Here is a 13,222-nt window from a genome sequence, read left to right on the forward strand (position 1 = left end):
CCTGCTCTCTGCCACTAGTCATCCTTGCCAGCATGTTTACACTTCCCCTCGCCTGCGGTTGTTTTATCAGGCAATGTGTTTGTTCTGCGTCTAGTATAAAGTAAGTGAGTAAGCGAGGGTTTCACACACACAGGTCCTGCACACATGCAGTGTGCTCAGGATGACACGGACGAGTACAGTATTGAGCATTTTCGTCTTGTTTCTTCGTACCACTTTTGGGGAAAGTGGTTGCACTTCAGCAGATGGTGATGGTGAGTCATTTCATGTTCATCTTTCCACTCATGTATGATCTTGAAAACCTGAGCTAAGAGCTCCAAAATGCAACTGCTGGGTTAAATATGTTAAAGTTTTAGCCTCCAGTCTCTTTCTTTCACTGCCAGTACCTGAGGTGTATGTGGAGCTGGCTTATCTATTTAATTCCCAAGTCTGCTGACCTTTTAATGTCCAAACTTGTCTGAAATGAGGAGGTGATTCCTGTATGCAGAAGGCATGCAAGATCAGACTTGTTAATCCTTTATTTTTGTATGTAGTGTTTGTGTGAGGAGTTATGCTTGTTTCACTCTCCTGCAGTCTAGGATCACTCTGACCTGCCATCACAGGATGCCGAGGTTCTGACTTCTCTTGTTCTTGGCAGTTTCCTCCAAAGAAAATGTCTTAATATACGTCAAGTGGGGCCCAACTTGTTCCACTTCAAAAACAAAACTTTCTTTTTTTCCTTTAAACAGTTGTGAAAGCTCTACCTGGGGATAGTCCCATTGTCTTTCGTACCGTGGCTGAGGCGGCAACTCAGCCATGGGCTTCTCACAGCCCATCACTAAGAGCATTCATCATTTACATGCAAAAAAAATAAAAAAGATAAATTAACTCAGTGGATTAAAGTCAGGCTTATTGCAGATTTTGCTATCTCACTTGGACAAATGAAAATTATTTAGTTTCATCAAGATCAATAAAGTCACAATCAATTTAGTCTCAATCAAAATCATAAAAAGCAATGATAAAAAACACTGTCTTTCAATCTGTTGTCCCTTTTCTCAAAAGGGGGCTGAAAAACTGCATTTGTAGATTCATTCTCAGATCTGTTTAACTCTTACTTGTCTAATATTAAGCAAACAGCTGTGACAGAGCTGAAGGACATGGACTGTCATTCAGTTACTGGTAGCTTTAGGGTACCAAAATTTCATCAGTAAGGAGCAAAATACTTTTCTGGTTTGTAGGAAGATGATGTCTGTTTACCTATGCTGTCTCACATTTTTAATGGCTAGAAATCTCTTTTTCATGTAGTTGTCATTTATTATACAACGTATATATATACACGTACACACATACATAGTTAGGTTATGCATGATAAGTTTTTGAGTTGGTAGAGAACAGAAGAACTCAGAACTGCATCCATCAAATTTTGTTGTGTTTGGTTTTTTTCTTTCTTTTTTTTTTTCTCTCTCTCTCTTTTTTTTTTTTTTTTTTCTGTTTACCTTTTGTTTGTACAATTTGCAGCTGTTTAGAGCCAGATTTTGCAAGCAGCTACAGTCGTAAGTGATCAATGCCAGTGATTTATAGCAGATGTCACTGAAATGTTCAGGGCTTTCCAACAGCAGATGGGAGAAGACCTTTCCTTTGTTTCCTCACTAGCTTCCAGTAAACCATAACTAATCCTTTGCTTAGAATTAAAGAAAAACAGATTCAGAAAATCCCCACTGAGCAATTACCAGCTTTTATGATTTCCTTATGAGTCATATGGGTTTGACCAACAAATTGAAGAGCATGATAGATGTTTGGATTTCTCTCTGTCTCTCAGAGTCACTGTGCTGCCTGACAAAGTGCCACCAGCCAATGCAGGCATGATCTCATCCATGCTTAGGTGCAGAGGAGAGGAAAAGTTCAATGTAGCACTTGCCTTCTTCTCCTCCTCTTTGATGAGCAGCAGGTTGCCTCCTCAGCACTGCCTCCCCAGCTCTGTCCCTGGCCTGACAGAGCAGTGGTGACCCCAAAACTCCCAAGAGAGCTACAGGCAAAATGAAGCCAGGGTAGCCATGGATGTGCAGGCAGGCACGGGCAGGAGCAGCAGGCAGGGGCAGGACAGCCAACATCAGTGGCCATCTTTCCCAGACTTGTTCAGTTTATCCAACCCACATCAAAACTGTTGTGATGAAAACAACTCCTTCCTGAGACAAATAAACCCTAAAACAAGATGATAAGCTGTCTGCTGCCATCATCACTAGAGCTTTCACAGGGCTCTGGCCACAGAGCTGGTCACTTCATCGACTTTGCAAATTCTGTCAATGATCCTGCAGGCAATTACTAGTGTCTTCAGTTTCACACATTGTGGTTAGTCCTGGTGGCTTCAAAGCATAGCCTCTGCTAACACTTCTCTTGGTAAAGGCTTGTGAGACTCTTGCTGTGATTTGAACCATTCTGCTGGGTGTTGGCCAAACCCAAGGGATGACCATTTCTGTGAAAGACCTGCCAGGGCTGTAGCTGTGAGAGCAGTGTTTCTCCCTCTGTAATCACTCCACCTCAAGCCATGCCTTGATTTCAGCAGAGCCAGGCTCAGGGGTCTGTCTGGTCTGGGTTTCTAGAGGAAAAATACTATAATCTTGTAAACTTCTAATTGTGCATACGGTCCTTAGCTATGGGAGCCATGCTGGAGTCACCACAACTGTTTATGCAGCAGACACATTCGTGTGTGGTATTTCTGAAGTTTGGGGAAGAAGCGTGACTGGGGCTACACACATATGTACATCAGATAAAAAAGAATTTCTTAGTCCATGGAGGAACTGTACCAGGAAAAGCATTTCAAATTTGCATACTTAAGGCCATTCATGAGGCTTAATTATCATGTATTCAATAGTTAAGGTGTTATTTCCATGAATAAGGAACCATATTATCAACAATATGAAAGTTCAAAGAGGTAAAGTCAGCTTTCCTTCTACCCAGGCACCAAAGGTGAACTATGCTGGATAATCATTAAATGTCTAAACTGCAAGACAAGACATTTTTCTTTCTTTTGATTTTGCAGTCAGCCTTACAGGGATTAACTTAAAATTTCTGTTGCTTTTCAGCAAAGCAGCAGCAGACACCTGAGAAATTCTTTCTAATATGCTATTTTTTTAATATGATGTTTGCCAATTCACCATGTTTATATAAGATATTTTGTATGTAAATTTTATACACAGAAGACACCAAGCAGTCTCTCTCTATTACATAAAGGAAGATTGGCCATCCTAGTTCACAAGTTTTAATGCTGCCTTGAGGTAACTATGCGTATAAATAAACCAATCTCCTGGACCATTGTAGCTGAAGTCTTAGGGATGTGTAAAATGTATGTACATACAAAAAATAAAATAAAATGTATGTATATTCAAAATATATGTACATGTAAGCTTTGAGTGTATTTAACTGTCTAAAACTTGGTAGGTTGGTGTGGTGTTTTTTTTTTCCATTTCATACGATTCATTTCAGCTCACTTGTTATCCCCTGAATTTTGAATGTATGTGTATATATGTACAGACACACAGACTTACCTCAAATACATAATTATATACAATATACATTTTTGTAGATACATGTCTGCCCTGATGGCTCAGGGCTGTGTTGGTCAAGACTTTCGCCTCGGTGAAACTGCTGTAGGGTTTGTTCTGGAGTTGCACTGGCCTGTGTGTCTCTCTCTTAAATGTGGTGGTCAGAGAGCACGGCATGCTACCTGTGCTGCACAGGTTGTCCCCTCAGACAGGCTGCCTTGGTGGAAGATGCCCCATTTCCTCTTCCTTCAGGGAGAGCCGAGCTCCCCTTGGGACAGGCAACACCAGACCTGCAGTGGGAAGACCTGGAAGAGCTTCTTAGCACCAGGTGCTCACAGTGGAAATGGGCACTAAATCTTAGCTCAGGGGATAGATCTGACTTCTGGAGCAGTGCAGCATCAGATGCTCCTGTGTGAGGGACCCCGGGGGGATGACACTCTTTACTTACACATTCATGCAATCACAAAACTCTCCCTTGCTTTCTCCATTTTGTTAAACAATGACTGTTTTGGATCTTCAGGTGTGCTCCCTCTGCAGACAAGGTCTGGATCTCCCTGTATGCTGGCAGAGTTGGCTGGAGATTATGGGTTATCACCAGCAGGACTGTGAACTGCAGTGTCCCCTCTGTGATCTGAGCCACCTGGGCCACAGCAGAGATGACCATTTGCTCTGGGAGGGACTTTCCATTGGGAATATCTCCATGGGCATTTCCCCACACAGTTTATGCAAGTGCTTGAGTCACCGATATTCCTGGCGCAGCCCAGGACGTGTTCTTGCTGCAGTTGGCGCACAGCATGGGAAGGGTACGTGGTGGAGTGGGTAGGAGACAATCCAGCGGAGGATCAGGAATAGTCCCTGGACATAGGGGAGAGAGTTACGTATCATCACAGCTACCCTTAACCACTGGTAGAAGTGGACAGAGGCATTCCTGCCCTGAGAATCTGCTGAAGGGCTCGCAATATCCCTTTCACCGTGCTCTTGTCTACTGTGGGTGAAATTTCATGAAACTGGGCTGAACTAGCATTTTCTGCCAGAGTCCTCTCAGAAGCATCAGTTTTTGTTTCACTGACCTTATACATGCCTAGTGTAGGACATGAGACATATGTTCTTAGTCAAATCATGATTGTTTTATGAGTCATCGAAGCAAATTTGCAGGAAGCTGTGTGTTCTGGCAGAATGTCTGAGCTTTCCCTCCTCAGCCCAAATTTGTGACATTTCAGAAAACTCTGCAATTCAGTCAAAATATGCTGTGGGGCTTAATTGCCTCATGACACCAAAATACTCTGGCTTTCCTAAACCCACCCATATCATTTTCTAGCCTTCCCAGGTACCTGGGGACAGGCCAGACCTGCCCAACACAGGCAGGGGCAAAGCAGGGCAGCTGGTCCTGGTGCAGAAACAGCAATAGCAATGATGTGCAACCTTGTCTGTGGGTCTGCTGCTTCACACTCAAAGGTATTTGATGTCCTTTCAGGCTGTTCTGAGCTGAAATCCCTACACAAGTAAGTCCTGTTGAAACTAGCCCTTGCTTTTGGGCAGACATTAGCCCTGAGCATCAGCCCCAGACACCTCTGGTGGCAATTGTGCAGAGTGTATCCCCCAGTGTGTGTTTCTGTGCTGTTTGTTTTCAGGAGCGTTTTGGTCCTTGTCATGTCTATTCTGCTTTACAACAGGTATCATGAATGCATATTACTCCCATTGCTCCCCTTTACATGCCCAAGGATAGCAGCATTTTGTGGTTCCTAATAGGAAAACATATTTGAAAAAGTTCTGGGACGATTTCAGCCAGGGCAGGTCCTGCTTTTTTCTTGGTATAAAAATCATCTGTAACTTTTAAAGTGAGAATTCTCCTGGCTCAAACACAGGAGGAATTAGAATTGGACTGCAGAGTGAACAATATATTGAATATATTTATACCTCATGGAGGCTTAAAGGACAACATTAGCACCCCTCTTTGCCCATGATTAACAGAATAGCAGAGACATGGGGTGTCATGTCTGGATGAACCATCTGTGATGCAAAATTAATTTATGGTTCACAGGCCGATGTGCAAGTTAAGTGGGTGGGCTTCATTGGCATGCATGGAGAGCAACCTTGAAAGGTGCAAGTGGCTTTTAATTTCATTTTGAACAAGCTTGCTTTGCTTCTTACAAAACATATAGGCTGATCCTCTTCCTTTTAGGCAACCGCACAAAGAAACAACCTCCTTTACAATGGAGCTGCAAACTGAATACACATGCTGGTTTGCTTTAGTACCATTGTGTGAATCTCTCTCTAGGGACCTTTGAAGATGACGAACCAGGCAACTTTGACATTGACTGCTTCAGCCAGCTGGAATTTAAGGATTCCTACAGCAGCCTGACCTGCAACTTTACAGAGATGCCTCCTCACAACACTAACTATACCCTGGCTGTGTGGTAAGTGCTGTCAGTCTGTCTGTAAACTTCTGGGAAGATAAATGCTAAAGAATTGTTAGTCACACTGCCGAATGCTGGGAAACAGGAGCAGAAAAGTGAGACTAAATTCTGTTTCAGAGCATTTTACCAGGTTTAAATACTACATTTAGCAAAGAAGAAGAGCTTACTGAAGCAGAATCTAACCCACAAGAAGAAAAAAAAAATCAGATGGAAGGATCTATGAAGGCTATTATAACGTCTCCAATAGTCCTCATCTTGCTCCTATTGCTTTGGAGCCTCTATTGTTTTTGGTGAAGCTAAGCATAAGACAAAAGCATTTTTTCTTTAAATTAAATGATTTTTAAAAAGAGAGAAAGAGAGAAAGAGAGAAAGAGAGAAAGCGAGAAAGCGAGAAGGCGAGAAAGCAAGAAAGCAAGAAAGCAAGCAAGCAAGCAAGAAAGAAAGAAAGAAAGAAAGAAAGAAAAAAATAAAATGAAAGAATGAAAGAAAAAGAATGAAAGAATGAAAGAACAAAAGAATGAAAGAACGAAAGAAAAAGAACGAAAGAACGAAAGAACGAACGAAAGAACGAACGAAAGAACGAACGAAAGAAAGAAAGAAAGAAAGAAAGAAAGAAAGAAAGAAAGAAAGAAAGAAAAAGAAAGAGAAAAGAAAAAAAAAAGGAGAGAGAGAGAAAGAAAAAGCAAACCCAGACTTATCAAGTAAATAGTAGGAATGAATTTGAAGAGGCGGATCCTTTCCACTGTGAATTATTTCATAAGAAGTCTTATTTTCCACTGAAAAAGTCTTTATCTAGGTCAAGACAAAAGTTAAAGAACTGTCTTTGCACACACAGACATGCAAAACACACACTAGAATGAGTATACAAAAACCAAAAACTTACCAGACTTATCAGTCATCTCCACTTCTAGTCAAGGCCATGAAACACTTCCACCTTTTTTTAAATACACCTAGATGAAGAAGCTCAGATTTTGTTTCTTTAGCATACTTCTGTTTTTTCCCTTTGCATGTTTTTCCTGAAACTGAAAGTACAGTGACAACCAGCAGAAGTGGATTTTTTTTTCTTTTTTGCATCTTACTTTTCTAATCACTAATTAATTTCTTCCCAACTAGTTCATTAGAATTTTTCTGTTTTCATGGGGTTTATTTTGGATTTTGGCTGAAGTTTTATGACAGTCCTCAAAGACAAGTCACGCAGATGGAAGAATACATAGATACGTTTCCACCTCTGAAAAGGTATCATATGTCTCCCTTATGGCCTGGCTGGCCATTGACCCCTCAGTCAGTAAGAAATTCCTCATTACCCTATTTTGCCCTATATCTAAAATGCCATCAGTAAGCTCATTTTTAAAGATACAAAGTTTTTCTTAATACATGCATCTCCAATACAATAGTTTTGTTGTTGTTGTTGTTGTTGTTGTTGTTGTTGTTGTTGTTGTTGTTGTTGTTGTTGTTGTTGTTGTTGTTGTTTTAGGAGCTCTGGGACTCCTACTGTGACTCACATCACTTTATTACTTTGCTCAAAGACCATGAGGAAAAACAATACCCATCCTTTAATCTCTTTATTTGCATGTTATTTTTTCTTATTTCATATGGAGTCTCACTTCAGTTAAAGTGATATGAGCAACAAGGATTTGCCCCATATAGTTTTATAGTAAGACTGAGAAGAAACTAATGTGTCAACACATTTGCTCAACAGTACCAAAGAAGACAGCAATTATGTGTGTTTCAATATGGAGAAACGGGACGACGTGTATTTCTTACAATTCACTGATATACTCTCTAATAAAGATATTTGCATGGAATATGAGATAAAGAGAAGAGTCTGCAGGAGTCTGTCCGTCACTGACATTGGTAAGACATTGAACATTTTGTAGATTATAAAGGTATAGACATTAGCAGGTGTGTGTGTGTGAATTGTCCAGGGCAGCACCTAAAGGTCAATCTGGATAACATAGAGGAGGTATAAAATGGTGTCATAGGATGGGATGGAGCCTGGGTTTAGGTGTTGGTAGAGTGTGATGCTTCAAAGATAAAGATGACTAACTCCCATTAAAAATGTGCAGCTTAATACTGGCTTATCATAGCACTGTTTGCCCGGACCTGGACCTAGAATGAATCACACAGGTGGTAAAAGCAGCTGTACCTGGGCTTGGATGAATTGTCAAGCAGGGATATTTTGTCCATTTCTTACTAGGGCTTGTTCAGTTTCAGGGCTGACCGGCTGAACTCTAGCCGAACCTTGTAGCACACCAGAATCCCACACAGGGACTGTGGGGTTGCAAGATCTTGCTTTTTCACACCTTGCTTCTTGGTGGAGTCCATGGTCTGAACAAAGTGTTCAGGCATCCTGTGGGGCAGAAAGGACACCAAGAGCCCATCAATGGGCTCATCAAAACCGTGCTAGGAACCTGCCTACGTTAAGAAATAGGGAGCTCCAGGAAAGAAGGGTTCCTTAGGACTTATTCCTCTTGGAAGCTGGTCTCATTCCAGGGCTGCAGAGAAGCCCTTGTAGGGCAGCCCTGTTTTCTGCTCTGGTGCTGGATTGCTTTGCCTTCCTTTGGCAATAGTCACAGCAATATCCTGCTCTTATAAAGCACTTCTGCCTCAGTCCAATTGTTTTGTAATAATCTTACACCACCTCTGTCTGTGGGACAGCATGGCCCATCTCTGGTGGTGCCTCCTTCAAAACTGTTGGTGCTGCATGGAAGGATTAAATATTTGGAGAATACGGAAGCAACGGGCATAATATGTGACTATATGCATTTTTGTGAAAGAAGAGACACATGGGCTCTCTGTTCTTGCAAGAGCTGATGATAATGCAGGAAGCTTCATTGGTACAAACGTGGGTCCCTGTGATCCTCAGGCATGTCCAGCCTCAGGCAGGGCTTACAGGGCCGCATTTTGGACTTGTACTTGCAAGGGTGGTCATTTTGCCCTGTTTCCTTCTACAGACCAAGTCAGGTGTGGGTTCACGGCAAAGGCCTGGAGCTGCAGCCCCCTCTGCTGCATCTAACACTATCATGCTTCCTCTCTTCTTCTGTCCCACCACCCTGTTGGCCACCAGATTGCTTCCAGTGCTTTAATCCCAAACAGTGATCACTTTTGGCATGGGGTTGCCAGCTCAGAGTACTTGGAAGGACTGAATTTCAAGTCTTCAAGCATCACTAGGGAAGGGTTGGGCATGCTCCGGAACTACTTTCCAAGACTAAATGTCACAGTCTGCGGAAACGCTGGCCACAGTTCCGCTTCAGCTGGTCAACACCAAGCCCATCTTGGGACCAAGGTATAATGATGAGCTAGCCCCAGAGTAAAACTCACCCAGCTCAGGCCAGCCCCCACTCAAGACAGGTCACCTTGCAGGGACTTAAACTTGACATGGACTCTACTTTTATTTTATTTTTGAAGACCATTCTGTTTTGTAGTTACATTATTCTGCATCTGTTGTATCCTGGTTTGTTGCCATTTGCAGTTAAGCCCGAGGTACCATTCAATATCAACATCACATACCAAAAGGAGGCAAATGAGTATCTTATTCACTATAGTACACCGCATTCATGGAAGAAATACTTAAAGGACAAGTTAATACACCAAATTGCCTATCGGCAGGGAGAAGGTCCTTGGAAGGTAAGTATATGTTGGTGAGCTTACACTAATTTCTGAAATTAAACGCTATCAGAACTACCAGTATCGTGCAAAAACCATGAGGTCTGCATTTCTTCAGTTTTCCAACTGACAAGTAGGAAAGGAGCAATATTTGTCTTTTGGAAATTTCCGTAGTCAAAACAACCCCTGACCAACAGCTCCCTTGTCTGTTAGGTGCTTCTCTGGGCTATCAAAGTTTCATTCATTTGTCCTTGGGCTTTGCCATGGAAACACAAGACATAACATCATAAAGAAAAAGAAACATCTTCAGTGCAATAGTAACAGTGTTTGCTGTGGTGATTTTGCTCTTATTTTGTATGCCTATTAGTCAGTAATTGCATCTTTTTGCATGTCTAGACAATAGAATCGCCATACCTTCAGGTAAAGTTACTGGGGAAGAACCTCGAAACAGATGCCTCTTATGAGGTGAAAGTACGCTCGCAGCCCAACGGAGATTATTTTAAGGGCACGTGGAGTGAATGGAGCGTCTCCAAGAGCTTCAGGACTGCAGGAGACCACTCTGAGGAGAAATGTAAGGGCAAAAAGCATTTCGGTTCACGGGGCCCTAAGGGGCCATTGGGCTGGTGACACCCCAGCTGCCTGGTTTGCCCTGGCAGCAGCAGTGATGAGAGCATGGGGAGGGGAGAACCAGCAGCCACAGCAGGGCCAGCTCTGCTGAGCACCTGGTCACACGATGGAAATCACCTCAGTGCTGCTGTAAGGATGTGGTGAGCAGCAGCTGCCCGGGGCTGGGGGTGACAACAAACCTCTGGAAACCAGCCTGGAGCTCAGCCAAGGGCAGGAGCCCTGACCACCCAAACTCTCACACACTTAGGGATGTGGGAGAGACCCACCACTGCACCAGGCCAGTGCTAGGAAGGTGCAGTGCTGGGCTCTTGTCTCTGACAGTCTAAGGTGGTTATTGTGGCTAGCAGTGAGGCATTTATGGGCACTGACAGATGTCCTGTGTTTGCCTTTAGATAACAGCATGTTCGTGATTATGCTCTCCATCCCTGGATTCATTCTGTTAGTTGTCATGATTGTCCTGATCCTAAGTTTTTGGGAAAGCAGGTAATCTAGGTCTCTTCATATGAGAAAGATTGTTGCAAGCCAGTCCTCTTCTGACAGCCTTCCCTGTTGTACCTATGATCTATTCTCTTTCTATCTCTGGGCTTCTGTATCAAGTAAAAGGCAGACAAAGATATGTTCTGCAATATAGGCAGAACATACCTCTGCTGCTTTAATCAGACTTTAGTCTTGGGCTCAAAATGCTGGGGCCCTTGGGAATCTGAAGCCACCACGAAACACTTACGTAGTCAGTGTCTCACTGGGGGTACATTTGACTCAAGAGCTTCATGCAAGACTCAGAAAAGAAAGCAAGCTGTGGGTTTTAGTAAAGTCCCAAGAGGTTTGGAAACTGTATAGAGAGGAGAATACCTCTTTTCCTTTCACAGTCTGAGTCAGCAGGGTGCTGCTTTCAGAAGTGCTGGGGCAGTGCTCTCTGCATAAGGGCGTGATGGAATCAGCTACAACCCCAGCTGGGTCCTCATCCAGCTGTGTGGCAAAATCAAGCTCTACAGCCACCTCCAAAGCAGTCAAGGCAGAGGTGAGATCAGAGCTACACTACCTACACAGGCAGTCCTTAGTCTCTGTGAGCTTTTTTTGTGTATCAGCTACAAGCAGTAGATAGGTGCATGTAATTTTTTTTTTCCAGTATGTAGTAATATATACTTATATGAAATAGATAGCTAGTAGAAAACATTAAGACGATAAACAAGTACAAAAATACATCTGGAGTGATCAGAATATGAAGTGAAAAATTCCCAAGTTCAGCCATAGGAGATGAGCCCCCTGAAAGGCAGGATGCCCAGGGCTGGTTGGTGGCATCCAGGGCAGCTCCTGCCCATGGCATCCAGCTTCACTAATTCCCAGAGGGATGCCTGCATGCCAGCGGCTTTTGGGGCAATACTTGGGATGTCATAACTCCTGATTTACACATGGAGATTGTCTGGGAGTGTGGTTAGGTGACCTCAGTGAAACTGTGTCAGGAACATTTTTAGTAATTAAACATTTTAGCCACCTGAATTGTCTACCAGGGACTGCTCCCTGGTGCTGTTTAATTTGCAAGTATAGCTGTATCTTGAGATTTCTAGCTCTCATTTTTTCCTACTGTTGAGCACCTGCACCTCTCTAACTTTTCTAGAAGTTCTGCATATGTAAAACTGATGAAAAAACAGGTTTTTAATATGGTGAGTCCTTCTGAATCTGGAGTTTTCCCTTGTAAAAAGAGGGGTTTTATGCTTATATATACATATATATATATATATACACACATATACATACGTATACACATATATAAATCTATATATATATGTATATAATATTATCATACTGCTGATAATTCTATAATATCAGCTATACTTATATCACTGCAAAGTTGAATGTCAGTCAGGTTGTATTCTGTAGATGCATCATGGCTGAGGGTTTTCACAGTAGCACAGCATGAGAACTTTGCTAATTCAGGCAGTAAAAGGAAACCTGTAGTCAAGGTTATAATACAGATACCTGAAGCAGAGAAATATGGCCAAGGAGTAGGAAAAGATACATTTCTTTGACTAATATAAACATGCAGAGGCAAATATCTGTAAATTTGCACTTCAACCACAGCCTCTTTTTTCACTTGCAGAAGATGGTTTCACCATGCAAAACCCAGTTAACACAGCTAGATGTAAATGAGATCTTTGCCAGCACAATTTGCTGCTTTCCCAGTACCTGGCGAAGTGTTTTACTTTAACTGCAACAATTTGTGCACTCAGAAGAACAATGACTATTGGGTGACCTTTATACCTCCTCTTCTTCTCCTGTCTTTGTTTTATTCTGGAACTTCTCTGTCATTATTCTGGGTAATGCAAGTCACACCTAAGGCTGGGTGAGAATTAGTACAAATGATGCAACATGAACCTCTGTTATCTCAGCATGTCTCATTTTTGCTACTGTTGAACTACTTGTCTACTGTTGCTGTTTCAGGATCAAGCCTGCTATGTGGCCAAACCTTCCTGACCATAAAAAAACTCTGGAGCAACTGTGCAGGAAACCAAAAAATGTATGTATTTCCACTGCCTTTTTCACCTGAGTATAGACTATTGGGAACAAAACTAACACTCATTACGGAAGGTACATGCATTTGCTATACGAACTGGTCCATCTTTCAGAAATGACTTCTGCATTCTGAGCAAGAGAGCTAATATTTGTACAGGCAAATAATAGCAAAGGGTATGGATATAACAGACAATTCAACTGGTGCCTGAGCTTTGGCTTGTGGAAAGTAACAATAGAGGGACGGAGAACCTAATATATGAAGAAAGGTTGAAGCAATTGGATTGTTTTGTGGAAAAGAGAAACCTCAAGGTGACAGTGCTAATCACAGCCTTGTAGTACTTAAAGGGTAGGCAGAGGGAAGGTGAGATGTTCTCTTCATAAGGCTGCATGGCAAAAAGAAAAAAAGCAAAAGGCAGGTGCTGTTTTGGGGGAAATTTCATCTAGATATATGAACACAATCCTTCTCTGTGAGACCTGTTAAACATTGTGTAGGTCACCCGGAGCATACCGGTTGCTGGAAATGTTCAAGTCTTGGCTACACAG

At 42.4% G+C, this 13,222-nt stretch overlaps 1 protein-coding gene across 2 annotated transcripts in view; it reads left to right on the forward strand.

Annotated features, from left to right (window-relative positions):
* The window catches only part of IL7R (interleukin 7 receptor), a 16,875-nt gene continuing 3,653 nt past the window's right edge, over positions 1-13,222 (forward strand). The window contains exons 1-8 of one of the 2 annotated variants that reach the window (XM_038170740.2): positions 94-251; positions 4,039-4,321; positions 5,797-5,935; positions 7,635-7,789; positions 9,408-9,562; positions 9,938-10,112; positions 10,561-10,651; positions 12,608-12,683. In XM_038170740.2, coding sequence (XP_038026668.1) covers positions 243-251; positions 4,039-4,321; positions 5,797-5,935; positions 7,635-7,789; positions 9,408-9,562; positions 9,938-10,112; positions 10,561-10,651; positions 12,608-12,683 — 1,083 coding nt within the window. In that variant the 5' untranslated portion in view covers positions 94-242. Of the gene's footprint in view, positions 252-4,038; positions 4,322-5,796; positions 5,936-7,634; positions 7,790-9,407; positions 9,563-9,937; positions 10,113-10,560; positions 10,652-12,607; positions 12,684-13,222 lie in introns of both variants that reach the window. The other variant, XM_005017151.6, reaches the window with a different exon arrangement.

The sequence above is a fragment of the Anas platyrhynchos genome, chromosome Z (genome assembly GCF_047663525.1).
Source record: "Anas platyrhynchos isolate ZD024472 breed Pekin duck chromosome Z, IASCAAS_PekinDuck_T2T, whole genome shotgun sequence".
Lineage (NCBI taxonomy): Eukaryota > Metazoa > Chordata > Aves > Anseriformes > Anatidae > Anas > Anas platyrhynchos.